Source organism: Andrographis paniculata, unplaced genomic scaffold, assembly GCF_009805555.1.
Source record: "Andrographis paniculata isolate CXL003 unplaced genomic scaffold, ASM980555v1 Contig52END, whole genome shotgun sequence".
Classification (NCBI taxonomy): Eukaryota; Viridiplantae; Streptophyta; class Magnoliopsida; order Lamiales; family Acanthaceae; genus Andrographis; species Andrographis paniculata.
In genome coordinates this window covers 4,000,714-4,014,857 of record NW_026137587.1, presented here as the reverse complement: position 1 = coordinate 4,014,857, position 14,144 = coordinate 4,000,714, and the positions used below count along the sequence as shown (strand labels likewise).

General features: G+C 26.2%; 1 protein-coding gene across 1 annotated transcript; it reads right to left on the bottom strand.

Moving 5' to 3' along the window:
* Positions 1-7,997: 7,997 nt before the first annotated feature.
* Positions 7,998-8,917, bottom strand: LOC127254837 (ethylene-responsive transcription factor WIN1-like). Its single transcript, XM_051280147.1, has 2 exons — positions 8,713-8,917; positions 7,998-8,620 (listed from the first exon to the last, which is right to left on the bottom strand). Exons 1-2 carry the CDS (start codon positions 8,790-8,792, stop codon positions 8,095-8,097), a joined length of 606 nt encoding a protein of 201 aa, XP_051136104.1. The 5' UTR covers positions 8,793-8,917; the 3' UTR covers positions 7,998-8,094.
* Between the last annotated feature and the right edge of the window lie 5,227 nt (positions 8,918-14,144).

The following is a 14,144-nucleotide window of genomic DNA, read 5'->3' as shown; positions in this document are numbered from 1 at the left end:
TTTAAAATTTTAGAGGTTTAGAATTGGAGATTCTGAAATTCATTTGCAGTTTGGGCGTATATAAATCGAAAACCGTTAAATAAGGACGGTCGAGGGGATTTGACGTAGAATCTATGAAATCATGAGGGAGTCTGAGTACGCAGTTTTGAAAATATGAAAATTTTGCACAATTTTATGAAAGCACATGTAGATTTTATGTAGTTTTGCCGTGAATATCTATATATATATATATGTGTGTGTGTTGTCATGCATGTACAATTTCTAATTTAATGACAAGAATTGATTCTGCACACATAAACATCGTTTTCTTATGTATGTTTGTGATTCAAAGTTAGTTGGATGGCTGTAACACTTTATTTTATTTTATTTATTTAGTAGGTTGATCAACATTATTTATAGTATAGCATACCTATACATATATATATATAAACTTAATTAATTAATTGATGGTTTATTTATTGGTTATGTGATGTTTATGATCTAATTAAAGGGTTTGTTAATTAGTTGTATGCATGCTATTACAAATAAGATGTAATTATAGTTATAGAAAATTGCCATAATTAACAATAAAAAAAAAAAATGTGGAACATTGATTTATCTATTAATTTATTGCCTGCTATTCCATTATTTTTAGCAATTTAGGGGTTTATTTTGTTTTTTTAGAGTATTTGGGTTTTTAATTTGTTGTTATTAATTGAAATCATTGTTAGATGATAAATTGTGTATAGAAAATGGATATTGAATGAAATATTGAACTGTAAAATTGAATGGTAAGAAAAAAAATAAAAAAATAAAAAAATCTTAGACTCTATTTCATCGTTGGTTTTTACCGGAATGGTGCGTTTGTTTTGTGAAATGATTTCAATGGATATATTTTGTTATAGGTAAGGTAAAATGAATTATATAAATAATATAAAAATAATAAATATGTGAAATATATTACTCCATCCGTCCCCATCAGTGTAGATTAGTTGGTTATTAATAATAAATTATGATATTATTTTTTATATGAATAGTGTTGTTGGTATTTTAAATATTTTTAGCATTATATCTTAATAAAGTATATAATACAAATACCATTTTGTAAATAATAAAATTTTATATAATATAAATAAATAAATAAATTATTTATTTATTTATAATTAACTTAAAACTAATTTTTATATAAAATAAGGAGTTTTAAATATAGATAAATATATTTGTTTATTAAAGAGAGAAATAAAAATAAAGGGGTATTGAGTAAGCCCTACCTATAAGATGTTAGAAAATTAATTAAATTAATTTATATTTGTTAAATATATTTAAGTGAATAAATTTATTAAAAATAGAAATAATCATCTTTTATAGGACAGACAAAAAAGAAAAATTGATCATCTATAGCTGAATGGAAAGGATAATTTTTTTAGAAATATGTAGGGGTTTTCACAAAAAAAAAAATAAAAAAATATATCTGTCACACAAAACAACTATTTAAATTTAAAATTTTTAAATTCAAATCTCAATTTCAAACTCAAAATTGAAACCCTACAGTTTTCTTTTTTGTTGCTAGCATATTGGAAACTTTCCATCATAAATTATAAGTTTGTTATTTCATCTTCCTCGTTACTTCCAATTTTTTTTATCCATATCTTTTAATAAAAATATACTATTTTTCAATATTTAAATTTTAATTCAAATAATATACGATATAATATTTTTTATGAGAACCACACATTGCATATGTTATATTTTATTCCAACATAAAATTATATGTTAATATAATAAAAAAGCTAACAACAAATTGTAATAATTCACAACACACGCCAAATTTAATCTAAACACATATCACATGTAACACAATATAATATTACCTTTGTCCACTTTTAACATTTACGTTATTATATTTAACATTAAAAATATCTTTATATTTGAATATTTTATTTTATTTAAATATCATTATATTAGTATTAGACTCCTTTTTTCCTTAAGTTTTAATATAAGTGTTATTATAGTTTTGTTATACTACACTATAGAAGTATTTTTGTTTTTTTTTCTTTGATATTGTACTGTATTTTAATATAATAATTAATATTCAAATATCAACATACAAAAGATAAATATCAACTTGTTAAGTGGACGAATGAAGTATATATTATGTAAATATTATTTAAAATTTTAAAATAATTCCAATTTAATTAACTAGGGATGTTAATAAATGAACTGGATGGAGCATCTTCGAGTCTTTTATTTATTATAGACAAGTTAGCCATGTTCACTTCAATTACTATACAAATTAATAGGGTTTAGACTATAGGTTTGTATTTGTGCAATGATTTTAGTCCATTTATATCTGTTTTATTGCAAACAATAAATAAAGAGACACTACCTAAATGTACATCCATAATAATAATAATAATAATAATAATAATCATAACATTCACTGTAAAAAAATATCAATTTTGTAACAAGGTTTTTTCGTTGTTAAATTCACTTTTTCCGTTACTAATGGTATTAGAGACGGAATTTGAGATGAAATTACGTTAGCTACGTGAACTTTAGGAACGGAATTCTGTTATAATTTACTATTTTTTTTGTAGTGACTTTTGTGATATATATTTTAAAATAATTGTATTACAAAATATTTTTGTTCAAGTGTTTTGTTTGAGATTTTTTTTTTTTTTTTTATATGGGATATGATGAATCGTGTCGGTAATATAAAAAAATACTCCCTCCGTCCGGTTCTAAGGATGTCATTTATCTTTTGCGTCATTGTACTTAACATTAAAAATATTATTATATTTGTATAATTTTTTGTAAAAATATCATTCTATTAGTATTATAAGACACAAATGAAAGTATTTTTGTAATTATTTTTTAATTTGTACAACGTTTTTTAATTAGTGTTTTAAGATCCTTAGAGCCAGACGAAAGTAGTATATTGTTTGTGTTATATGTTATCGATTTATAAATAAATATTTGGTTTAGAATATATATAATAGAATGAACAAGTTTGAGGAGAAAGGATTAAAATGTGAAATTAAATTAAAGTATTATGTTCAATTTACAATAATATTATTTGTTATATATATATACATACATAAATTAAATAATTTCACATACCATTGAATATTCAAACATTTATAGCATATGTGAAATGATGTGAAGAATTGGCAAAGATTCATATTTACTTTCTAGTAATTAATTAATAATTACCATAAATATTTCATTTTAACCTCTTTCTTATTTAATTTTTTCCCAGCAGTTATTTTAATTCCCTTTGTGTTACTTGTCCCTTTTACCAACGAGTAAATATTTTAAACTTTATTTTCCTTTCAGCATCGTTTTTTGACCTAAACTGTATAATACAACGTAACAGAATTAATTATATACTTTTTTTTTAGAATTAACAAAAATGAATTAATATAAGTTAAATTTGAAATTATAATTATAGAGTATTAGTATATTACAAACACACGTGAATAAATAATCATCTTTATTCACTTTCACAAAATTGTACGCATAAATTTTAATAAAAATATACTCCCTCCGTCCAGTTACAAAGTATACATATTTCTATTTTGGGACGTCCAATTACAAAGTAACTATTTCATTAAATACCCCACTTTTTTTTTTTTTCGAAAATACCTTTACTTTACATCACATCATTACTTTTATACCTAAAAATAAGGACAAAAATGTCATACTTTTACCTACCAACTATAATTAAAATACTATTATTTTTTAAACCCTGCGCCAAAAGTAAATATATATTTATTGTTTGAACGGAGCGAGTAACAAAATATTTAAATAAATATTTTAACACAACTTTCATATTTTCCAATAAATAATAAAAAAAAACAAAAAATATATTCTAAATAATAAAAGACAAAGTGCTATGAAAATTTTATGTAAAATGCGTGTTCGTAAAAGTATTTATGCAATTTGTTACATACTAGAACGTGATTCATGATTTACATTGGTCTACTTTGAAAAAATTTTAAAAATTAAATAAAATAAAAGAAGAATGTTAAGTTGAAAAACATCAATTACATATTGACAAATCTTCTTTTTGTTGTTGTTGTCGTTAGATTCCAAAAACAACAACATTTGACCCAGCTGACATGCAGTCACATCAACTTGCATTTTATTGTCTTTCCTAAAAATTGTGGTTAATCAAGACAAAATAGACACTTTGAGTTTGTCCTCTTGTGGTCAGAAGTGAATAGATACGCACAATTCATTATTTGTATCAAGGAAATTAATTACATTGCATAACAATGGCTGATGTGGTTGTCTTACACAGCTTGAGATTAGTGGGAAGGAGACAGAAGTGGTTTTGAGAGAGTGTGCAGTGAGAGAAATATTGTAACAATCCTCTCAACGTCAAGCCTTGTTATCTCCATGTATTGAGTGAGTGATATACACTACTATCTCGGCGGAGAGTTCGTCGGTCGAAGGAGAATTAGAGCTCCGATAAGGGGAACATTCAGAATCTGTGCAGCCCAGCTTCTTGTTAGTGGTCAGTACGCGTTTGTGACAACAAATGTTTGTGGAGGGATTTTCCTAGGTAATCAACATTGTAGTTTGGGTTGAGGGAGTTTTGAGTGTTTTGTTCTTAATCAGCAATGATTAATGAACCTCTTCTGGATTGGAATCCCCCAAATGTAGGTTGGTTATAACCGAACCGGGTTACCAAATATCTTGACATTTATTGCTTTGGTCTCTGCATTTATTTCGTTGACAAGTCACCGTTATAACTGTGATATAACTACGCTTCGGGAGTTGGTCATTTGAATAAGTGTTCGAGGGTTTATTGGTGCAGCACCTATTCTCCCCGACAAAAAAAATAAAATAAAATATAAATTTAAAAATGTACAATGATCAAAATAGAAACTTCTAATATTGTTGTTCTATATTGCTAAATATGTCCATATTTATATATCCATTTGTTTTTTATACAGAGTTTTAGAAATATTAGTATTATATTGGGATAAAGTAGAAATAAAGGTAAAAAGACTAAATTAACCCTATTAGTATTGTATGATATAAAAGTAATGGCATTTGTGTAATATATTGTAAATTAGAAGGGTATTTGTAATGTTAGGTAGATAGTACAATTACTAAAAAAAAAAATAAATAATTTGTTATGGGACGGACCAAAATGAAAAAATGGATTGTTAAGGGACGGAGGAAGAATGTCATTAAAAAAAATAATAAATTAAATTAAATACAATATATATTATTGTTTATATGTATTGAAATACCCTAATATACTTAGTCATAGAACAAGTTATACTGAGTTTGATTATATATTGACTTCTATTACAACAAGAATGTGTTGGCCTATGTTTTAAATTGTGTTGTTTTATAGATAAAATAGTTGTTGAATATAATGTTTTATATGAAACAATGCAATTGTATAGTAAAATAATTACAAAAAATAAATGTGAAAAAGAACATAGTCTAATTAATGGTAGATGTTAAACTCCTCTTTGTGATTATTGTTTATACGTGAAAAAACTCGATCAATAAGACGCTGATGAAATTTGACGTCATGACCTTACACTTACATTAACTTACCATTCCAACTCGATCATCCCTGACGGGATTGAACTCAATATTTTTTGTAAGATGAGAAATCTTGTATAGTATGTTGTCCGTGTAAATGTAATGTGCTGATATATAAATAAAAATATATAAATAGTGATAAATTTGTTTCAATTATAATTCACATTTTCTATAGAATTTCGATAATTTTCATTATGTACATTGTTGAATCGCATCCATATTCCTGCATTTATCATGAATATAATTTTTTTAGAAATTTCAAACCAAATTACGATTTTTATGTAATCGAATTATGATGGCCCTTGATGCCGTGATGATCTTCAACTTAACATAAATCATTTGAACAACGGTGATGCAACTATATGGTCATAGAATCCCATCAAAATCTTTGAAAAATTAAGGTATTTTTCATTTGTATTTATTTATTTTTTTAGTATTAAAATTATTATTTTCCTTAATTAAGAGTATGTCACGTGCACGGTAGAAGTATGACATATGCTCTCAATTCTTATATTGTATTTATATTATATTAATTAATATAAATGGTATGTTTCTTGTAATAATATCGTGCATTTTTTTATAGTTCATCGTATAAATTCAATACTGTAATCGCCATCCATAAACAAGTTAAGAAGTAAAGGTGTTTTTGCGTTTATTTTGAATATATTGAAATCTTTTGAATTTACTATTTTGACATAAAAGATATTTACGACATTATGTTGAACAACAATAATTTTGAAATAAAAGATAAAAACACACCCTTATTTTATTGCCTATAAGCACTCTATTGGGTCGACACTGACACTGAGAGAGGAAAGTTAGGGGAGCGAATGGGATTAGATACCCCACTAGTTCTAGCCGTAAACGATGGATACTAGGCGTTGTGCGTATCGACCCGTGCAGTGCTGTAGCTAACGCGTTAAGTATCCCGCCTGGGGAGTACGTTCGCAAGAATGAAATTCATTCAAAACTTGATCGAAAACCAGCGTTGGGGCAGGCAACTATCAGGATAGGTGGTCAAATAACTTTATATATAAATAATGTTTAAAATAAATAAATAAATAATAATAATAATAATACTTAGTATTGAATTATTTTTTAATGAAAAAATTATACTATATTTTATTTTTTTAAAAAATGAATATTCACAATATATGTAGTCATTATGTGTAATTATTAATGTTGTTTTAATTTGTTATTTTTTCATAAAATAAAATACAATATTTTATAAATGAAAAAATATTTTTTAAATAAAAAAAAAAAATTGCTCCCACTCTAAATTTATTCTGGTTCCGCTATACGGTCACTATCATAGTCCTTTTAATTATCTTAATTTTAATTAATTTTGTATGTGACACTCATGGATATTTAAAGTAGAGGCATAAGAATAATACACATAATTAGAATTAGTAGAGCAAAATGAGTAAAATACATGACAATTCTTTTTGTCACGATACGGACCAAAACGATAAACAATTAAAACCATTTAAATTATTAATATATCGAGTTTGTTTACTTGCATTTTTAATTATATCTTTTAAACTATCTATCAAAAAATAATAATAATAAGATTTTAATATTATTTTTGATATTTTTTTATTATTATTAAGATGATTGTACTCTCTTTATCCACTAATATAAGAGTGAGATATTGGTAAAAAAAATAGATGTATTATAGATGATTTATTTAAAAAATTAATAAAAAAATAATGTGAGAAGTATAAAAAAATAGTGATAGATTACTTATTATTTTTAAAATATAACTAATAAAATTATAAGTAAATAAAATTATTTATTATAAATAAATTGTATATAAATTTAATCTATAAATTTTTTAAATATTATTATAACATATGAAATGAGTAGGATATACTAATATGTTTTTTTTCGTAATAATAAATGGCCTATTGCATCACAAGTACGATGTTGTCCTTGATTACAGAAACGAAAACTCCCGAGGTCCATGGAGCAAAACTCCCGCCTTCAATGCCGCCACACAATGTGTGTGTCCCCGTATGAGAATAAGATGTAAATTGTAATGCAAACCAAAAAAATACGAAAACCATGCACTGACTGACGTACTACATATATAAAATTAAAATTAAAATTAAATTAAAAAAATATATATATATTATAATAAGATCAAAATGTTAGTATTTGAAAAGAACAGCACTGAAGATTCTGTGACAGCAACAATCAACAAATTCGAAATTCGATATATATATATATATGGCTGAATACACACATTTGACACATTTATAAATATGGAGTATAATGGACATTATTTAAAAGTACAACACAAGTTAAAAGTATTCCACTTTCAAATATATATTTAAATTTTATTACATATGTATTCAATTATTATTATACTTATATATATATAGACAAATTCACATTTTGCTGACAAATATTTATTCATAATTATAATTTATTCACTAGTACTATAGAGATATATATATATATATGTGTTCTTATAATTTATTAATTAAATTAATAATTATATTATAATTAGAGAGAAATTGTATACTTGGATTTAATTGATATTTATCAATTCCTGTTGAGAAGTTCCTCGATCATTTGCAGCGCGATCCTCTGCTCTTCATCGATTCCATCTCCGATCTGCCCGCCGGCGTCTCTCTGCTGCGGAGGCGGCGGCGGAGCCGGCGCCGGAGGAGTCGGGTTCCCGGCGGCGGCGGGACTGTTATTCTGATCCCGGGTCGTCTTTCGGATCTCACCCAACTCAACAGTCATGACCCAATTAGAATCGGACCTCGACCCGGCCCGTTTCTGCCAGACCCCAATGTGGGAATTCTCCGTGTCCAGCCGGAGACACGTCAGCGACGGCGACGGCGATTTGCAGCACTTCCGAAGCTTCGCGCTGAGGATTGACGAGAGCGACGCTCGAGAACCCGCCGGCGACGGTGAGAGAATCTCCGGCCCCGCCGCGGCGGCGTCGGGGACGACCGGAAAATTAGTCTTGGCGTTTCTCCCGCTCATCAGCACCGCCGCCTCGTCGTAAGCCCTCGCCGCCTCCTCCGCCGTCTCGAATGTCCCCAGCCATACCCTCCTCTTGCTGTAATCAATTACAAAATTAGGGTTCAATAGATATATACATATATACATATATATAGATAGATATAGAGATAGAGATAGAGATAGATATACAGCAAGGGATGGCGAATCTCTGACACCCAAGAGCCCCAATGGCGTTGTCTGACACCTCTGAACTTTTTCGTCTGTACCATTATTAGAATTAAGGTTTTAACAGAGTTCCCGATGGATCCAGGCCAGGCCAGTACACTGCACTGCAAAAATATATATAAATTCAGACAGAGAGAGTGAGAGAGAAGGGGTGATTATATGTAATAAAAATTAAAAAATAAAAATATTGTGAATTGGTGTAGCATGGGAGAGGGGCAATTGAAATTGCAATTGCAGTATGATTTTATAGACGACATTAAAGACTGGGATCGTCGTTGTCGGCGAGCTTACAGAAACATAGAGCGAGAGAGAGAGAGAGAGAGGGGGGAACGTTATTGTGGTGTGGTGCAGTGGTCCCGGATCTCTGCTGGCTGGCTGGCTGGCCCACTCCATCTTTCTTTTACCTTGTGCACTGTAATATGTAATGATGGGTCCCGCTCCCTATGAAAGCAAAGGCTCTGTTTAGTTATTATTTGCAGGGGTAGTTAATTTTGAGGATTTATTATTTTTTAAAAAATTAAATTAAATTTATGAAATGTACGATTTATTTTTTCAGTTTTATATTTACAAAAATACTTTTTATGTCCCGTCTACTTCTAACATTTTTCAACTTTTTTTTTTAATATAATTATATATTTTAATTAATTTATAATTTTTTAATATTAATTAAATTATTTAATTATTTTAATTTTAATTTATAATTTTTTATTATATAATAATTATTTTTAGTTATATATTTTTTAATTAGTTAATAATTATATTTTACCTAAATTATCGTATTTACAATAATATTGATACTTTTAGTGGGACGGAAAGAGTATATTTCCTTCTTCTCATAAGTAAGTATTTGTTTGCTTTTTGCAGGCAGTTTAAGGTATATTAATATTGTAAGGGTATTTGCACTGTTAGGTAGATAGTATAATTACTAAAAAAAAATTGATACCCTGTTATAAGACGAGTCAAAATAAAAAAAAAAATTAAATAATATGTTATGGGAGAGAGAGAGAGAGAGTATTTTTATTTTCGTTCATTCAATTCAAACCTTTATATATTTTTTTCTTTTTTGTAATTGTGGATCCTACTGCTAACTACTAATATTCTTTTACACTTACTTACCATCTTATTCTCATCTTATTCTACATTTGTTTTTAAATAGGAGCAATTTAATCTTTATACTATTACTTATATATATATATATCAATTATTATTAACACACTAATATTTCTTAATTCGCATGCAAAAAATTAATGTAAATATTAAAGCTGAGTAGTATTATCACTTCATAAAATTTAAAATAGAAGATATATTTTTTAATAAAATATCAAATTAAAATATTATTTAAATAAAAATTAAATTTTTTTTTTATTTTAAATATATTTTAAATCACAGCTAAATAAACTTTTAAATAAGTTTAGAAATTATGGAATAATATATAATTGAAAATACGATACAATTTATCTTATTAAAATATAACTAAGATTTAAGATTGTATAGGAAAAATATATTTAAGATAATGGATATGTTCGATAATTAATTAGTTGATATCTGTTAATTTATTCGATTTGCAGTTATCTGGTTTGACTAGCTAATTGATTCAATAAACAGTGTTTGATAAAACAATTGTTTAAATGAGAAAGATAATAGTCTCTCTTACTATTTTTTGTATGCTCCACTTTAATGTATATCTTCTATATTTTAGAAAAAAAATAATCATACACTAATATCAAAATAATTTTAACTTTTACTTAAATTATAAACATACTATTACACATACTTCATATGAAAAAAAAATATAAAAACTCTTATACACTTCTACTAATCAATAAAATAATACGTTATTATTTATTAATTTATTATAAAACCCCAAAAAAAAAAAAATTTAAATTGGGAGGGATGAAGTATTATTTAAATATTTTTGTACTTCTATAAGATTGAATTTAAAATTTTTATATGGTTAATTATAATATAAAATTTAGATTAAAATAGAATGAATGTAAAAAAAAATACTAAGATCATTTGCAATAGTGTGTAAATAGATAAAAATTTAAATAAAAAAATTTGTGTTTTTTTATTCAATATAGTAAATACACATTTGGGAGATACCTCAAAATAAGAAAATGAATACACTTCTACAAGAACAAGGGAGTATCTTTTGTGTTTGAAAATTGGAATTGATCTTATGCACTATAATGTGTTTGGGGGTAAAGTTAAAACTTATCTATAAACATAATGAAATGAAGTTACTAATAGAGATTAAAGGCTTAATTTTTATGATTTTCTATAAATATATATATTTTAATATAAAATATTACATCTGAATTACTATTCAATCTAAAATCTAAAATCAAATTTTAAAACCAAAACAAAACTTTTATTATTATTTATTTATATATATACAAGAATATTATAATTAACATAGACGGCATATGCAATATTAAATTTAAAGTTCAATACTGTACCGAAGAGCACCTGACGTGCTACAAACAACATACGATATTACTATTGACAGTACATTATTTATATTAATAAAATACAAATACAATACATAAATGATACTTGTTGTGTGTATTAAAATATGTATTATTTCTACATCTAATGTGTTATGATTTGAAAAATCGGTACGGTGCACCGTAACCCTCCTCAATTAACATAATTCTCATATAAAACATTGCATACAATTATCTTTTACCCAAAAGATATAAAATAAAAATGTAGCCATAAAAAACACATCCATGATATAACATTATCTAATTCACCAGAGTATACAAAAATATAAGTGATCAATAAATTTAATTTCTTTCTCAACTGTTTTCTTTTATTATTATTATGAAAAAAAAAAAAAAAGAAAAAGAAAAAGAAAAGAAAACAAGAAAGAAAGAAAGAAAGAAAGAAAGAGAGAACCAAAATAGTATTTAAACAACTTCTTTATTACCAATACTATGTTGATTACATATTATATATGTTCATGTTTTCATGCCATTACTAAAATGGTACATATAATTTAATTATTGCACGTTACCTTACTATTTGAACTATCTTTCACAAATCACGATCCATTTCTTGGATGTTAATGTCAACATATTTAACAATATATATAAAGAAAATAAAAAGATTATTTTTATCTAAACTTTCTACTATTATTTATAATTTATTAGAAACATTCTAAAATTTTTACCATTTTTCTTTATTTACCCATAATTTCCCCATTTTACATTTGAATTAAAATTTATAAAATCTTTTCAATAAAAAGTAAGGGAAAAAGTTAGTAAAAAATACTATAAAAATTATATCAACTAAAAAACTCATCGGAATGAAAATCAACACACATAATAAGACGGTGAAAGTATTATTCTTCTACAAAGAAAGTTCATACACATATTTAGATTTATATTTTTATTTTGCCAAATAGTATATTTTTATAGGTAATTGTATAAATTGCATGATAAAGAATTAAACTAAAAATAATAAATGGAATAGCGTTCGACTATTTGTGATATTCGTTCTAATTGCGCACATGGACATCACATTATTCTGACAATACGCGACATTTGTGTGAATAGTTAAAAGAGCTATAAAATATTAATTAAAAATTTACACGATTGATCAAAATTTTAGATAATAAAAATCACGAAGACAATGAACATGTTGAATCGAGATGGAACAATTATAATTTGGCCGGTGAAATTAGTCCATTGTCTTTTTCAACAGAAAGAAAGACAACATTGTATCATAAAGTTTAATTGCAAATTCAACTATTAATATGTTCACCATAAAGTTACAAGACTAACTACTATATTGGTAGGATAGGTAATTAATCATTAATTGATTAGGTGTAGCTATATATATATATATATATATATATAATAAAATAAAATAAATTAAATTAAAAGAGTGGTCCATATGGGTGAAAAAAAAACATTGAATTCAATGCTTATCGAAATTATTAACATATAAACATATATAATGTGGTGGTTTAATTATTTTAATTTCGAAATGACCAATAGTATGTTATAAATAAATTGCATTATTGTTCCATAATTGTTCTAAGTTTGAAACTTAGATGGGTAGCTTGTTTTTTCTATAAACATTATATATATAACAAGAAAATAAATAGATTGTTTTCTTAATAGTTTTCGTGAAATTAAATGATATATAATCATAGAGAATCGAATGCAAGTCATAGCTCTACGTAGAAATATTTGATCACTTGATTTATAAGAGTTAATTTGAATAATCATATAAGTATATTGTCTATATATTTACATATATATATATATATTCATATTAAATTATAGTTTTATATTTTATTTTATTTTTTACTAATTCATTTAGTAAGTAATTCAAAATACTTCCTATAAAAAATATCTTATCTATTTTCATCAAATATTACATCAAACTATTATTTAAATACAATAGAATGAATATAAAGATGTGTTTGTTTTGTGACATTGTTGGAAATAAAATTGTTTTTATATGAACTATAAAGAATTGTGTAGGGGATATAAAAATAATGAATGTGTGTAATGTATTAATTTTTTGGGGAAAAATGTGTGAAAAAAATTATAAAAAGAACAAAACCTAATCCTAGTTATTGTTATACTTTGGGGATGTTGTTATATATTTTGTTTTTTTTATTATTTAAATTGGTAAAAAAATACTCCCTCTGTCCCAGAATTATAGTCAAGGGTTGTGTTCGGCACGAAATTTAAGGAATATTGATACTATATCGGAATGAGCAAAACCTCTATATTTTTAGGGTCAATGGCACAATGCATCATTTCATTAATTCTTTGGTCCCTACTGACAATGTACGCCGTAATTTGCAACTTTATTTCCACGATTCTACTTCTGAAATGCATTCCCAGCCTACAAACTACCCATGTATGAATCATGACTTGGTATCTTCGCTTATAGAACTGTCATCCCTTAACCCATATGCTACTTTCTTTAGGCAGTTGTATTCAATGTCCGCTATTATTGATTACAGCATCTATCTAATAAGTAACCCCCGTCTTGATCAAAGAGTTTATAACCGTCCAACTGTCGATGACGTCTCAATAATTTGGCGAGACAACCAAAAAAACAAACCGGATGTGCAACGGGATATTCAGATGTACCCAATTGACCATTCCGTAAAAACAGTGTCATATTATTCTTTCGCTTATGATCCTGTTCAATATCCATTCCTTCATCCTTACGGTCAACCTGGTTGGCATACAGAAATTGTTAAGCAACAAGGAAGGGCCACTACTACGGCTGGTATTTCTGCCTTAGATCTGTACACCTCAGACAATATTGATAAAGATACCGGCCCAAGTACGATAATCAGCTCTTATTACTCGGTCTCCACTTCGGTGCTCATCACCTTACGTTTTTAACACTTACCAATTTATCTT

Coding starts and splice junctions, on each gene's coding strand:
- LOC127254837 (XM_051280147.1), bottom strand. CDS start 8,792: ATGGTACAGACGAAAAAGTTCAGAGGTGTCAGACAACGCCATTGGGGC. Junction 8,621..8,712: donor GAGATTCGCCATCCCTTGCT/GTATATCTATCT, acceptor AATTGATTACAG/CAAGAGGAGGGTATGGCTGG.